General features: G+C 42.5%; 1 protein-coding gene across 2 annotated transcripts in view; it reads left to right on the plus strand.

Moving 5' to 3' along the window:
- Positions 1 to 403: 403 nt before the first annotated feature.
- TMEM132C (transmembrane protein 132C) overlaps positions 404 to 16,699 on the plus strand; it is a 716,061-nt gene continuing 699,765 nt past the window's right edge. Inside the window, exon 1 of one of the 2 annotated variants that reach the window (XM_063964604.1) lies at positions 404 to 1,048. In XM_063964604.1, the coding sequence (XP_063820674.1) occupies positions 882 to 1,048 (167 nt within the window). In that variant the 5' untranslated portion in view covers positions 404 to 881. The remainder of the gene's footprint in view (positions 1,049 to 16,699) is intronic. The other variant, XM_063964603.1, reaches the window with a different exon arrangement.

Consider the following 16,699-nt stretch of genomic DNA (forward strand, 5'->3'; position numbering starts at 1 on the left):
GCAGCAGCACTAAAAATGTTCCTGCCTTACCCAGTTTCTTAACATTAATTAATACGTGTTGATTATTGTTTCTTAGAACCAAGATGCGTACTTTCATGTGTTCAGATATATTTATGTTTATGTGTACAGTGAAAACTTCATTTACAATGGATAATAGAATAATAAAGGTTGTTCTTCGGTAGCATTAATCTTACTGCACATTCTTAATTGGTTTTTAGGTTATTCAGCAATGAAGAGGTTACCCCATTAGTCTGTGTGATCACTGAGCTGTGTGAATGAACGCATCCACGAATATGCAGTATATAGCCCCGCCCGTTGTGCAGTAACGGCATCGGATTGGCTGTCGCTCCCGTCCGTCTGGTAAACCCCTCCCTGTATTCTTCTTACTATGGTTCGGGGAGAGTTGGTAGGTTTGGGAAGAGAGATGAGGACCGGCACAGGCAGGGGAGGGAGGTGCCACTGGGGCCACCAGCATCACAGCACAATAACTTCACTTTCCTCTGCAGCAGCTGAGATCTCCGGGCACCGGGCACTGCTGGGAGATCTAGCACGATATTGGGTACAGGCAGGGAAAGTTCTGCACCCTGGAGCAGACCAGTGATATTCTGTACTTCCCCATCGCAGGGGCACAGCATCCTCTCCTGCTCAGTGCATGCTGGCACCGCGCTGAGGGAACTCAGCACAAGCTCCGGGATCTCCAGGATTTGGCACAAGGGCGTTTAGCTGTGATCAGAGCCCAGGACACAGCCCGACCAGGAGAGCAGTGATGCGGGGGTGCCAGGCACAAAGTTAAGCTAAGTTATCTCCCCGGTCGCACATACTCATCATACCTGTAAACTTGAACAATCCTGAATTGCTGATTGTCCGGGAAGGCTCCCTTTATGCACCTCTCATGGTCACTACTATCTGGGCAGCCTCACCTTCCATGTGACGGGGCAGACCTGCATGCTGGGCACAGCTATGGGCACTTCTGGATTGTGTCAGTGGAGACGTTCCCAGCGCCTCGGTGCACTTGTCAGTCTCACACTTGGGATGCTGCTATTCCGAGGTAAGCCCCATAGCGATCTGATGCTGTGCATGTCCAGGATTGTTTCCCTGAGCACCAGTCTCCGACCTGGGGAAGTTATAAATGCCATGTATATTGTATAGTAGGTAGATGAGGGCACTAAATCACAGGCGCTCTTCAGTACTCCAGTAAAGGGCACAGATACCCTGAGACATGCTTTATTGTACTTACAGTAATTGTATCAGTAGTGGATTACATGTAAGTGATACGGGGGTGTATTGAACACTCTATTAAGCCTCTGCTGTTTTCTATTAGGTAATAAACAAGCACTTATTGTAGAAGAGATACAGCACTATAAGTTATCATCTTACCTGCCCGATAGATAGGAATGCCTTGGAATGTTTATGGCTTTCTTCAATGTACTACATTACATACTGTATACAGTATATTACAGAATATGTTACTGTAAATATGCGTGTTTATATATAGATAGATAGATGTCAAAATACACACACACACACACACACACACACACACACACACACACACACACACACACACACACACACACACACACTCACTTAGTTCTCAAATTGCTACACAGAATCTAAAACTATTATTCCCTTGCTAATTACTTTGACCATGGAGATTTCTACTTCTTTAAAAGAGAGCCCCAAATGACTAAATGCAAGTGATGGAAGTGCTTTTCTAATGATGTGGGATAAATACTGGTGAGCCTTTTCATGCATGACATACCAATGTGACTGGTTTTAGTGGAAGAACATCAACAGAGAATCATATGATATTGACAATTGGTACCTTTTGATCTTGGCAGGACCTAGCTTGTTATGTGTGTTGCCTTTCTATAACATTGCTTCTGTTGGCAAGCTTTGGTGGGTTCCTATGACCTCATGGGATTACGCATAAGAGGCTTCTTATTGTTGGGCATGTTTAAATCCCCTGCCAGCCTTTTTTCCCATGGCACTTGAAGATACCATTTCTACAAGTTTGTATCCTGGGGTTAACCATTTCTTGCAATTTTTGTTTAGGACTGAATTTTAATGATGCTAAACTAACTATTCAAGCCCCTGAAAGAAGCCAGTGTTTCCGTTTAATTCACCATTCTCTGTTAGAGTTAATCTACCGATAAACATTAACATAAACCCACACATAGCATAGCCTACATGAGTTTGTAGAGACAAAATAAGCTACCACAAAGTCCCTAGGGTACTGTAAAACACATCATTATACTTTATGGACAAACAATACATATTTATTGTTGCAAACCATTATGCCTTTTACTTATTTTACTGAAATGGATTAAAAGTTGGATTTGTACAGAAATGAGGAATTGATTACTTTTTGTAGAAAATAGCCTACATCTGGATGAAGCATTACAGTTTACTGCTTTTGATACAAGTAAACCTAGCAAGCACATGCAAAGATCACGTTCTTTGATAACACCACATAAACCGAGGGTTAGATTAAATTGTTGATATCCTTACAAAAGAGAATGAATAGTTTATGTGAGAGCCCCAGTTTCCTGTCCAGTTCATTGCCCATAATGTGGTTCAGCTGTTTGTTACTATGTTGTGTCTTTCTCTTAAGTGCAAAAATGGGCATTAGTTAACATGAGATCCATGATATACAGTATGTAATAACTTTAATTTCTGCAGAAAATGTTGTTTAGTGTAATGAATGTCTAAGAAAAATGCTCCAATATCAGCCCTGCTCTCAGTCACACCATGTGGTTCTGTGACCCTTTAAACTCTGCACTGGGGTATGTTCTTTAAGGGTGCCCAATTTATGGGGTCTCCTCATTGGACACAACTTCTGATTGATGATATTGTTTGAGAACATTATGACTATAAATGCATCATAGCAACCCTCATTAGGTTCTTGTAAATACAGCTGGACTAATTTGCAGTCTATTATACTTATCTTAAATAATTTAACTAATATTTAAAAATGTAGTGAGAGGAGCTGTAACCGTTACAAGATATAACTAATACCCTACTAGGGAATCATGTGAAGCCAAATTACAGTAAACTTGTGGATGAGACGATCATGGATGAGAGGATTAATCTAAATTGACAAAATTACTGCTGTGCGAACAAAATCCTCTGTATATTACACCCTTAGACATAGTATAGCCCTAATGTATTGCAGAATAGAATGCATAGCTTCCATGTTCAGTCTACGAGGTAGGGGACAGTTGCTGAATATAAGAAGTAATATTTTAGTGACTCAACTCACTTATCCCTACTGATTAATTATGTGAACCAAGAGGGTGCCAAAAACTTCTAAGCAGAAGAGGCTTAGGCCAAAGAAAGGTATGTCAGGCCAGCTTTCAGGATCCCTTAATATTTAAAAAGATTCCCTGAGAAACAATTCAGCATTGTGAGAGCATCTTGCTCTGCAGGAATTAAGATCAGCTTCAGCTCAGCAATGCTTTTTAGAAGCCAGCAATTGTGCCAGAATCTACCAACATCAACAGCAGCTGCTGAGAGTTCCCGATTATGGCTCTTTGAGATAAAAGGGTGAGATATTAATTTCCTGCAGTGAGCAGGGAGCACTGTCTGCATCAGGCAGTGCGATTTTATACTTCACGGGCTGTTCTGAAAAGCCGTACAAACTTATTACAATGTCAGCGTGCTTGAGCTCCAAGAGCGCTTTAATTGAGTGATCCCGACCCCCCCCTTGTCCAGCTCACAATCCCTCTCAGGGTTTTGTCTGTTGAACTGTAGGATTAAAGCTTTTTAGAATGATGTGGTTCTCACAAGCAGCAATCTAGTAGAATTCCAGAAAATAGATGTTTCTTGTAATTAGACATACAGTATCAACACAAACATTTTCCTTCTCACACTATGTAATACATGCAGATGGGTCACATTGTGCGAAATAAATTCAGCATGCTCTAGGGAAGTACTGGAGTGTCTTTTTTCTTCATTCTTGTTATGTTTTAGAGGCTGTTCTGTTTTGCTTCTGGCTACTCCTCTAGCTGATGATAGGAGAGATTAAATAAAAGTTTTCCATCATAAGGTTATACAAATAATGCCAGTTTTGATTAATGCTATCTTGTAATTTGTTTATTTATACATTATTTAAATATAACAGGAAAATAATATGCAGTGCTCTGCAATAGAGGGTTTCAGGCTCATCAGTCCCTACACAAATGCACCTATTATAGGTAGAGAACAGAACACTCAGGGAAACCCCAAAATAATACTATTTCCTGTGCTATTCATACAGAAACCGTGTACTGAGAAGTCTGCAAGGCGCAGCCATTTTTCTTGACTATAAGCCTCAACTGAGGCAAGTTGTTAGGTTAACGCTTACATTTGCCAGAACAGGATATTACAGGAGATCTACCATGTAAAATTAACAATTATATAAACATAGCACAATATTTATAATATGCACATAATTAAATTGCATGTTTGTGTGATATCAGGGAATATTGAGCAAAGTTGCATATGATGTGCTTTGTAAATGTTATGCAAACAAGGCGAAAAAAAACACCATGCGGTACCCTCAGTACTGCACAATCTCTACACTTCCTGGGGATCAGGGAAGAATTATGCCTGAGTTTTTGCTGACAGTTTCCAGTGTACATGCAATGTTATAGGTAAAGTGCAGTAAAATGACCAATTTGTTTAATGTAGTTTGGGCCAGTTTAACCAAGGTTTGCAAAAATGCAAGATACTTTCCCACTATTACGTTGCTTAAAATGCACAATGTGCTTCATGGTTTGTTTGTTTGTTTGTTTTTCTCCAGTTTTTTTAAAAATATTTCTCTGCAGGGCATATTTATGAAACGGTGGGTTTTCAAAGACGCTGATTCTTGGCAGGTATTTAAAGCCTTCGATTCATGACTTCTTTGACCACTGAATTTAAAGAAGTAATAAATGCTAAATCATGCTCTTTTTGCATTTAGTGCTATTGCTGTTTTAAATGAAATAGTAAAAGCCGCTGATAACCGTCTGCTTTGAAAACCTCCTGTTTGGTAAATATGCCACTATGTGTCAGTCCAGAAGTCTGAAGTCTGTATTGTAGGCTCTTCCAGAATAATTGTGACTAGGAGATCTGCGTATATTTCAGAATCAGATTAAAGAATGCTTGTCACCATAATGGAATTTAGCAATTTCTGGTTCAGTACACATTAATACATAACAAAATACTTAAATATCAAACTGCTTGTTCCAGAAATGTTGTTTACTTTTTTAGTAATTAATCTTTCTGAAGCCTGTTACTGTTTTTATTTTAACATACACTAAACAAGAAAAATAATGTACGGATCATATAACGGCATTAGTATGGTAGCAACTGGGTATGACTGGTCTTATTTAAATGAGTGACATTTGTTTCCATGTGTAATTTTTGCTCATGATAACATGTAACACCGCCCACATATACACGTAATGAATCTTCAAAATATACTTTTCAGCTACATATAGTGGAGGCAGTCATTTTTTTAGACTGAACCAAAACTAGGAACTATGGGAAAAAGCTATTTTGTCCCTAGTTCATATTAGTTATAACTACCAAATGGTTTCTTTCACTGTGTGTCGGCAACAAGTACACTTTGAAACACAACTTTGGACTTTTCTCAAACTACAGCTTAGAAAAAGGGCCAAAGGGGGTCTTTGTGGCACTTTAAAGAGGGTGGTCATGCAGTGTGCCTGGCACAAAAATGCGTTATGTCTTCATTAAAACCACTCCTTTTCACTAAAATCCACTTGTGGCTGCTGTCCCTGGGCTACAGTTCCGACCACGCATTGCAGGGGGGAGCCAGCCAGCACATATACACATTTATGCGATGTTGTATGTAATATACAGTGCATCCAAAAAGTATTGGCAGCGCTTCACTTTTTCCACATTTTGTTATGTTACAGCCTTATTCCAAAATGGAATAAATTCATTTTTTCCCTCAAAATTCTACACACAATACACCATAATGACAACGTAAAAAAAGTTTTTATTGAGATTCTTGCAAATTTATTAAAAATAAAAAAACTAAGAAATCACATGTATATAAGTATTCACAGCCTTTGCCATGAAGCTCAAAATTGAGCTCAGATGCATCCTGCTTCCACTGATCATCCTTGAGATATTCCTACAGCTTAATTGGAGTCGACCTGTGGTAAATTCAGTTGATTGGACTTGACTTGGAAAGGCACACACCTGTCTATATAAGGTCCCACACTTGACAGTGCATGTCTTAACACAAACCAAGCATGCAGTCAACGGAATTGTCTGTAGACCTCAGAGAAAGGATTGTCTTGAGGCACAAACCTGAGAAAGGGTATGAGCACAGTGGCCTCTATCATCCGTAAATGGAAGAAGTTCAGAACCACCAGGACTCTTCCTAGAGCTGACCGGTGGTCTAAACTGAGCGATCAGGGGAGAAGGGCCTTAGAGAGGTGACCAAGAACTCGATGGTCACTCTGTCCGAGCTACAGCATTCCTCTGTGGAGAGAGGAGAACCTTCCAGAAGGATAACCATCTCTGCAGCAATCCACTAATCAGGCCTGTATGGTAGAGTGGCCAGATGGAAGCAACTCCTTAGTAAAAAGCACATGGCAGCCTGCCTGGAGTTGGACAAAATGCACCTGAAGGACTCTCAGACCATGAGAAACAAATTCTCTGGTCTGATGAGACAAAGATTGAACTCTTTGGCGTGAATGCCAGGTGTCATGTTTGGAGGAAACCAGGCACCGCTCATTACCAGGTCAATACCATCCCTACAGTGAAGCATGGTGGTGGCAGCATCATGCTGTGGGGGTGTTTTTCCGCAGCAGGAACTGGGAGACTACTCAGGATAGAGGGAAAGATGAATGCAGCAATGTACAGAGACATCCTGGATGAAAACCTGCTCCAGAGCACTCTTGACCTCAGACTGGGGTGACGTTTCATCTTTCAGCAGGACAACGACCCTAAGCACACAGCCAAGATATCAAAGGAGTGGCTTCAGGAAAACTCTGTGAATGTCCTTGAGTGACCGAACCAGAGCCCAGACTTCAATCCAATTGAACATCTCTGGAGAGATCTGAAAATGGCTGTGCATCGACACTTCCCATACAACCTGATGGAGCTTGAGAGGTGCTGCAAAGAGGAATGGACGAAACTGCCTAAAGATAGATTGCCAAGCTTGTGGCATCATATTCAAAAAGACTTGAGGCTGTAATTGCTGCCAAAGGTGCATTTACAAAGTATTGAGCAAAGGCTGTGAATACTTATGTACATGTGATTTCTTTGTTTTTTATTTTTAATAAATTTGCAAAAATCTAAAGAAAACTTTTTTCACGTTGTCATTATGGGATATTGTGTGTAGAATTTTGAAGAGAAAAAAATGAATTTATTCCATTTTGAAATAAGGCTCTAACATAACAAAATTTGGAACAAGCGAAGCGCTGTGAATACTTTCCGGATGCACTGTATGTGCTGGTTGCCTTCCATGGGGATCAGCAGCCGCCGCCGTTGTGTATTTTTCTGACCTGCTGGATGCCAAAAGACTGGAGACAGCACTCAGCTTGTCTGTCATCTTCTATATGCCTGCACCCAGACTGCTGTGAGCCAATGGGAGTCAGTAGGCGGGCTTATAGAAGCTGATGGACAAGCATATTGCTGTCTGCCGTCATTCAATATCCAGCATGTCAGGGATACACACAGCAGTGGCTGATGATCCCCGGGTAAGACAGCCAACACGTGTATTACATACAGTAAACATCATATGTGTGTTTATTTGTGCTAGCTGGCTCCAGGGCCAACCTCAGGGGGGCGACTGCTGGAACTGGAGTCCCTGGCACTGACACCTGAGAGGGCCCAGCCACTGGCAGAGTTAATCCTCACGCTCACACAGCACAGGGCAAGCTGCCAGAGAGTAATATGAATGAATGACTCAGCTGTGCGATGATTCGTTAATTAATTAACTCTTAAGCCAGCACTAGCAGCAGCATCTGCACAGGGAGCCTGATCTTCTGGTACTATGAATCAGAAGCACCGGTAGCACGACCAGATTTTGCATCCATTCTTCCTCCATAGTTGTTCCTCCTGCAGTTCTTCTCCTCTCCCTACCCCTGTTCTAATTGGCCGGATATAGTGTGACCTTCACTGAAGATGGAATTATGAGATTGCCTCTCTCTCCAATACAGTCTGTTCCACTGTCCCCTTTACTAATTCTGCCTCTGCCCTTTTCTCATATCTATTTCTGTGCCCCCCAAATCTGTGTCTGCTCCTTCCATATCTGTGTCTCTGCCCCCCATATCTGTGTTTCTGCCCCTCCCCCCTTCTGTGTCTCTACACCCTTCACACATATTTGTCTCTTCCTCCCCCCTCCCCACCATATCTGTGTCTCTGCCCCCCCTCCCCACCTTTGGGGTGAAGAACCAAGGAGGTGGAGGGCCCTGCCTTTTTCATTGGTACTGAACCACACAATTCCTGATGGCAGACCAGGCCGGCTCCTCCCTGCAATGTGTGATGGGAGCTACAGCCCAGTGGCAGCAGCCGCCACAGCTAAAATCACTGTTCAGTAACTATGAACACTGGAGACACCCGTCTTTGGATTTTGAGGCACCAACGTGCCTCCTGACTCCCTGCCAGTCAGGGCAGCTATGTCGACTGCAAGGACACTGGACCGTCTCCTCAAATCAAGACTGTGCCACTGAAACCCCAACAGTTAAAATTATGCTTTAAACTTAAAGCATACTTGCCATTCTTTTCTTAATGACCTCTGGGTGATCCGTCAAGGGGGAAGGTGGTCATGCAACGCTATGCACCGTGACATTATAGCACTAACCTCTACAGTGATTGGTGGCATTGCAGCTTGCGGGGCAGAGTCACAGTGACTCGATTCATTGTGAAATGCTTCATCACTCTCCCTGTCCCACCTGCTTTTTTAGAAAATTGTGTGGCACGCAGGAGAGTTACCCTCCTGTGAGCCTGTAATACTCATCCAAATTCATTAGTCTCCCACAAATTCTGTTTGGGGAATTCAAATGTTTTTAGGTGCCTGGTGGAAGATATTTAATTGTTTTGCTATCAGGTGCGAGTGCCGTGGGCGCCCAATATTTCTACTCTCTAGCTACTGAAGTTGGGTTTTGGGCTCCTAAACTCCTGTTTTGTCAGCGCGCCCCATACTTTGCATGGGTTTAGCGGCTTTACGTGTCTAAACCCTATACATTTGGGTGTGGCAAGTAATGGGTGCCTGCAGCACTCACAGAACACTTGAATCCTGCCTATCAGACGCTTATTACTTGGACATGCACCAAAACCGTTTGAATTCCCCCTGTAAAAAGGGAATATTGTAACAGTCTCAGATGTGGATACACATTTTAATATCTGTTTCTCTGTAAAAGCTGGATTTTATTTCTCTTTTGTAGGACACACGATTAACTGATGAATGAAAAGGTTCCATAGCAGGAAACATAAATAGAAATTTGCAAGTCTGACAGCATTTTGAATGTATTCATATGTATATTTTGATTGGTGGTTGTCTATTGAGCTACTTTATTATCCCAGTCAACACATCTTAAACCACCACTCTCATTGCTTAGAACCTGGCATGTCCACAAACCTTGCATAAAAACAGGGCACAATTAATTCTGCATTTAATAAATACCTTCACATATGTTAAACGTGACTGTTCCTGTTTAACTTTTCCGGTAGAGAGCAAATCATGAGATGATACATAACTACAATTCTTGCCTTGCATGTATCTGAGAACACATTTTTCTTGCAGCAGATTGCAGATTCAGTTGGAGGGATTGCTTCTAGGATGTTTTCATCAGTTTCCTATTCATTTGTCTAGCACCAGTACTAGGATTTATTGACATGAACTGCCCTACTCCAACTCATATTCAAGTGTGTTTAGAAATGCGAAAGCTCTTTTTCACTTCCATCTTGAAGGAAGCTCTTAATTGGACAAGTGAAGCCTCTTGGATTGGTGCTGTATCTGTCCTCTGGTTGAAACCTGTCTGGCACTGTCACTTCAACACGTCTTCTATGCTGATTTAGATATTTTCCTCCATCTGATCAGCGTACTATTTGTGTTACCAGCAAAGCAGCAATTGGTTTAGCATGATGAATATATATATATATATATATATATATATATAGATATATACAGTATATATATCACCATCATTTAACAACAACACTTATTTACTAACATTATATCTGTTTAGTTATTGCCTAGTTTTGCATTTATATTTCACAAAAAAATCTGTACATGTAATCAGTAATGTAATATTAAGGTGGGTACAGAGCGACATCGCCTAGTGTTTCCCCTCCCGGGCCGGGTGGCCCAGCGGCGAGCATACACGTTGTGCAGTATTGCTAGCAATATCACACAGTGACGTCATGCAGCTTTGGACAATTAGTCCAAATTGAGCTGCATGTACGGCCGACACTGAGGGTCTTTAACGACCCACAGGGCTGCGCATCGGCCGTCGTCAGCTGCATACACACTGGGCGATATAGTAAACTATATTGCTCAGGAGGGGCCTAACAGTTCTGTACAAGGGAGAATCAAGCAAACATACACAAATCCACTTACCTTGACCGGTGATCTTTCTCTTGTAACCAACATCTGAGGGTCACTATTTTTAGGTATTGTCCTTTGTTGTATTTGACTGTAGAAACTGTAATTATGTAGAGGCTTACAGCTTTCACAGAAGGTGTGAGCCCTTGCTAGTTAACAGAGAATTGTATAGTTCTGAACATTTTCAGGGGTAGATAGAGGCTAATTCCACCTATTAACCATACATTTATTAGGATAATCCTCCACCAACCTTAACTTAATTGTGGATGTCCCTTCCTTGGGAGTAGACATGAGCAAATATATATATAAAGTTTCTATATAGTAATCAACTTATTATGCCCTTAGCTGCAACATTTTGTATAGTTTGCATGCTTGCCGACTCTCTGGGAGGAGACAGCCAGATCAGCACAGCAGGGGACGTGCGGACAGTGTGGCATAGCATAAGTGGGTGGTGCTGAAGATGTGGTCGAGACTTCCTGGTACACACCACACCACACAGTAGGAAAAGTTTAATATTATCATTCCAACTCTATACATGAACTATAAATTCAGCAAAATGTGATTTACAAATGCAGTACGGAATTGCGGTCTGCAGAATAGGGAAGCAAAAGTTGAACTTGAAGATTATATGGGTGTAATTCTGCATTGGTACAAAACAGACGGTTTTGCCACTGAACTTGGTTCACAGTGATTTCGCTCATACCTGTTTGGGTACCCCTACCTCTGCCCTGTTGGAATCCATGATGAAATACTGTAGAAAGGCTTCTCGCTTTCCATGTAGGCCACATCTGGGCCTCTGACAGTCCTGCCTTTTGCCATCAAGCAGCTTCAATGCAGCGGTTATTGGAGCTGATATTTTGAACATCATTGACAAGAAGCTTTCAGATGACGCAACAAGAAGAAGGTGCACAAGGGCAACTGTAGTCCACTCACTAATCTACTGCCTAGTTTCACCAATGACATTAGCAGCATTATTTGCTAGGATAGGATTCAATTCAATTAAGTGTGGTAAATTGTGCGGATGATTCATATTCTTTTCATAGACATTATAACAGACTTATACTGTATGTGCACATTATTATAGATCACATACCAACATACATAGCTGCTCCACACTTTTTTATATATAGTATTTAAAAAAAACCTCACAAAAACACAAACATTTATTTACATATAAGAATGTGTTGTTTTAACTTACAATACATTTTTTTTCTAACTAAAAACTATATAGAACTACCGCATTCTAAGAATAAAGCTTTTTTTGCTAAATGCTTCAGCTCTGGAAACAGCATGAACAGGTTCAACCGGCAACTGAGCTCTCCGTCATATGATAAATATAACCCTATATGTTTTTTAAACCCAAACAACATGTTTTGGACATATTTAGACTTTGAACATATTTAGACCATACTTGCCTACTTTTGAAAAAGCATTTCAGGGAGATATGAAAGAACAACTATCAGCGCGGATGTGTACTGCTACATCGGAGAGGCGTGTTATGAAAATTACTTACATCCAAATGTAAACGAGCCCTAAACTTAGTAAGATCTGTTTGTTGAAGAAAAGACACTGATATTTTGCTGGATTTATTTGTGTATTGTGTTTTACAAGAGGTTCCATATACTGTAGGGGGCCACAGAAACCTTATTTAAAATGCATGTAGCCATAGGGATCATTGGGGTATATTTACTAAGGTCCCGATTTTGACCGAGATGATGTTTTTTCTTCAAAGTGTCATCTCGGGAATTTACTAAACTCAAATCACGGCAGTGATGAGGGCATTCGTATTATTTTGGAAGTCCTAGAAAAAAATTACGAATCAATACACCATCGGTCAAATACGCCAGGAATTTGGAAGAAATCGGTCATTTACTAAAAAGTGCAATTCACAAACACTGCCGACAATAGCCAAACACTGCCGTGCTAAAATACAAATCGTGAAAAAGTGCTAAAAAAAAACAGACCTGCTTTTTTTTACCGTGTTCGGATAGGCATGCACGGATCCATGAGATCCGTGCATGTTTTTCAGTGGGAAGGGGTGGGAAAGTGTTTTTTTTTTTTTTTTTAAATGCGTGGGGTCTCCCCTCCTAAGCCAAACCAGCCTCGGGCTCTTTGAGCCGGCCCTGGTTGAAAAAAATATGGGGAAAAAAGTGACAGGGGTTCCCCCATATTTAAACAACCAGCACCGGGCTCTGCGCCTGGTCCTGGTTCGAAAAATATGGGGGACAAAAAGCGTAGGGGTCCCCCGTATTTCTGAAACCAGCACCAGGCTCCACTAGCCAGATACATAATGCCACAGCCGGGGGACACTTTTATATTGGTCCCTGCAGCCCTGGCATTACATACCCAACTAGTCACCCCTAGCCGGGGTACCCTGGAGGAGTGAGGACCCCTTCAATCAAGGGGTCCCCCCCCTCCAGCCACCCAAGGGCCAGGGGTGAAGCCCGAGGCTGTCCCCCCCATCCAAGGGCTGCGGATGGGGGGCTGATAGCCTTTTTGTCAAAAAATGAATATTGTTTTTAGTAGCAGTACTACAAGTCCCAGCAAGCCTCCCCCGCAAGCTGGTACTTGGAGAACCACAAGTACCAGCATGCGGTGGAAAACCGGGCCCGCTGGTACCTGTAGTACTACTACTAAAAAGATACCCAAATAAAAACAGAAGACACACACCTTGAAAGTAAAAGTTTAATACATACATCCACACCTCCATACACACATACTTACCTATGTTCACACGAGGGTCGGTCCTCTTCTCCATGTAGAATCCATGGGGTACCTGTTGGAAAAATTATACTCACAAAATCCAGTGTAGATGGCTCCTCTTCTTTTCTATTTGTAATCCTGGTACTTTGCAAAATAAAAAAACGGACACCCGACCACGCACTGAAAGGGGCCCCATGTTTTCACATGGGACCCCTTTCCCCGAATGCCAGGAACCCCCCCTGACTTCTGTCTAAGAGGGTTCCATCAGCCAATCAGGGAGCGCCACGTTGTGGCACCCTCCTGATTGGCTGTGTGCTCCTGTAGTGTATGTCAGGTAGCAAACGGCAGTGTTACAATGTAGCGCCTATGCGCTCCATTGTAACCAATGGTGGGAACTTTGTGGTCAGCGGTGAGGTTACTTTCGGTCAACCGCTGACCACAAAGTTCCCACCATTGGTTACAATGGAGAGCATAGGCGCTACATTGTAACACTGCCATGTGCTGCCTGACATACACTACAGGAGCACACAGCCAATCAGGAGGGTGCCACAACGTGGCGCTCCCTGATTGGCTGATGGAACCCTCTTAGACAGAAGTCAGGGGGGGTTCCTGGCATTCGGGGAAAGGGGTCCCATGTGAAAACATGGGGCCCCTTTCAGTGCATGGTCGGGTGTCCGTTTTTTTATTTTGCAAAGTACCAGGATTACAAATAGAAAAGAAGAGGAGCTATCTACACTGGATTTTGTAAGTATAACTTTTTCAACAGGTACCCCATGGATTCTACATGGAGAAGAGGACCGACCCTCGTGTGAACATAGGTATGTGTATATGGAGGTGTGGATGTATGTATTAAACTTTTACTTTCAAGGTGTGTATCTTCTGTTTTTATTGGGGTATTTTTTTAGTAGTAGTACTACAGGTACCAGCGGGCCCGGTTTTCCACCGCATGCTGGTACTTGTGGTTCTCCAAGTACCAGCTTGCGGGGGAGGCTTGCTGGGACTTGTAGTACTGCTACTAAAAACAATATTAATTTTTTGACAAATCAGCCCCCCATCCGCAGCCCTTGGATGGGGGGGACAGCCTCGGGCTTCACCCCTGGCCCATGGGTGGCTGGAGGGGGGGACCCCTTGATTGAAGGGGTCTCCGCTCCTCCAGGGTACCCCGGCCAGGGGTGACTAGTTGGGTATGTAATGCCAGGGCCGCAGGGACCAATATAAAAGTGTCCCCCGGCTGTGGCATTATGTATCTGGCTAGTGGAGCCCGGTGCTGGTTTCAGAAATACGGGGGACTCCTACGCTTTTTGTTCCCCATATTTTTGGAACCAGGACCAGGCGCAGAGCCCGGTGCTGGTTGTTTAAATATGGGGGAACCCCTGTCACTTTTTTCCCCATATTATTTCAACCAGGACCGGCTCAAAGAGCCCGAGGCTGGTTTGGCTTAGGAGGGGGGACCCCACGCATTTTTTTTAAAGATTTTAACAATGATTTTTATTTTAATAAAGGTGCACAATGAAGCCCAGCACGGATCTCCCAGATCCGGCCGAGATTCATTGTGTTAAAGTCGGCAGTGTTTTACAAGTCACTCACGTAAAACACTGCAAAAAAAACCGAATGACATCGACATCGGTAAATACAAAAATGCAGAATACGACAGCTTAGTAAATTAGTCGTAATAAAATCAAAAAGTTGCAACTTTACACTTTCGATGTCATTCGTGATTGAACTTTAACCTCAATCGGGAAAATACGATTTTTAGTAAATATACCCCATTGTGCCTTATAACCAATGTAGGGAAATGGCACTGATGATCCCATTTGAATGTATTTATCTCTGATTTATTTTTCCCCCCAAGAATGTAATAGTTACAATGAGAATAAGGTGCAATCAGGGAGATTGCTGGACTATTCAGGGAGTGAGGGAGATTGCTGCTATTTCAGGGAGTCTCCTGCAGAATGAGGGAGGGTAGGTAACTATGATTTAGACTTTATACAAATGTTTGTATAAAGTAAAAATGCAAAATACTGCACAATATGAGAAAGAATAAGGGCAGACACTTCTGTTTGGCTGCTGTGCAATCCAGGTTTTGCACAACCAGAAATAGTCACTATCTCAGCACGAGGCATCAGTCCCTTATCCACAGTCAAAACAACCAGTGCTTTAGCTGCAGAATTTGTTTTGGAATCACGTCCACATTATACAAATTTAACACGCAGAATAAATAACCACTGTGCTGAAGATAATATGATATTGACTTCTTGGGCTGTGTTAATTTCCATTGATCAGCACAGCATGGAGAACCCGTGCAGAATGTGACAGACCTCCTACCAACGGCAGAAATGGTGCTAGAAACTAATACTACTTTGTTAACTCAGAGGGGGATTTTCTTTGGGGCTCGATTAATCTAAATTCCTGGATAGATTATTGGATGTATGACTTTGGAATACTCCTAAATAATTTAAGATTGCCAGTAGGGATTTGCAAGCTGATGGTTTTCTCTCTGGAATAACAACTATTTGGCTTTTTTGGTTTGTTTTATAGCACGCATGACACATCCCACTATACTTTAATAAGGGAGAATTCTGTTCGGTTACACAGAACGGTATTTTCCAGAGTATAAAAACTGATAATATTTGTCACAAGGTGTTAAATTGTACTGCAGCTTTGAAAAAATGTATCTGTAATATCATCCATTGTACAACGATTGCCTGTTGCAGCACATAAAATAATCAACAGCGACACCATTAGTTTCCATGCTACAGGGGATTTCACAATTAGCGACAACTGTGTCTCATGGTAAATCTGTACTTCTTACATTTTCTTGCAGACTACTAAGCTGCTGTTCTCCCATCAGTATCTCTGTCCATCTGACACGCAAAGCCGCCAACTGACTATTTGCAGGTTCAGTCCCAGGCTTTTAAGATTTAAACCCCTACAGGTACCTACAGTATTTACACAGTGACAAACAACTGCTCAGTGCAATCCTTTCTTAGGGGGTAATTCAGATCTGATCGCTAGGCAGCGATTTTTGCTGTCCTGCGTTCAGATAGTCGCCGCCTACAGGTGGAGTGTATTTTCGCTGTGCAAGTGCGCGATCGCATGTGTAGCAGAGCTGCACAAACTGATTTTGTACAGTCTCTGCGCAGCCCAGGACTTACTCAGCCACTGCGATCACATCATCCTGTTCGAGACCAGAATTGACGTCAGGAACCCTCCCTTCAAACGCTTGGACACGCCTTGGTTTTTCCAGACACTCCCTGAAAACGGTTAGTTGCCACCCACTAACGTCCTCTTCCTGTCAATTTCCTTGCAAACACCCGTGCGAATGGATCCTTCGCACAATCCCGTCGCAGGGCGCTGATCCTCATCGCAGCGGTGCAACGCACCGGCGCAGTGCAGCTCTGACGCATTTGCAGTTCGGATCTGATCGCCCTCTGTGCGAAAACGCACAGC

Source organism: Pseudophryne corroboree, chromosome 1 (assembly GCF_028390025.1).
Source record: "Pseudophryne corroboree isolate aPseCor3 chromosome 1, aPseCor3.hap2, whole genome shotgun sequence".
In the NCBI taxonomy this organism is placed as follows: Eukaryota; Metazoa; Chordata; class Amphibia; order Anura; family Myobatrachidae; genus Pseudophryne; species Pseudophryne corroboree.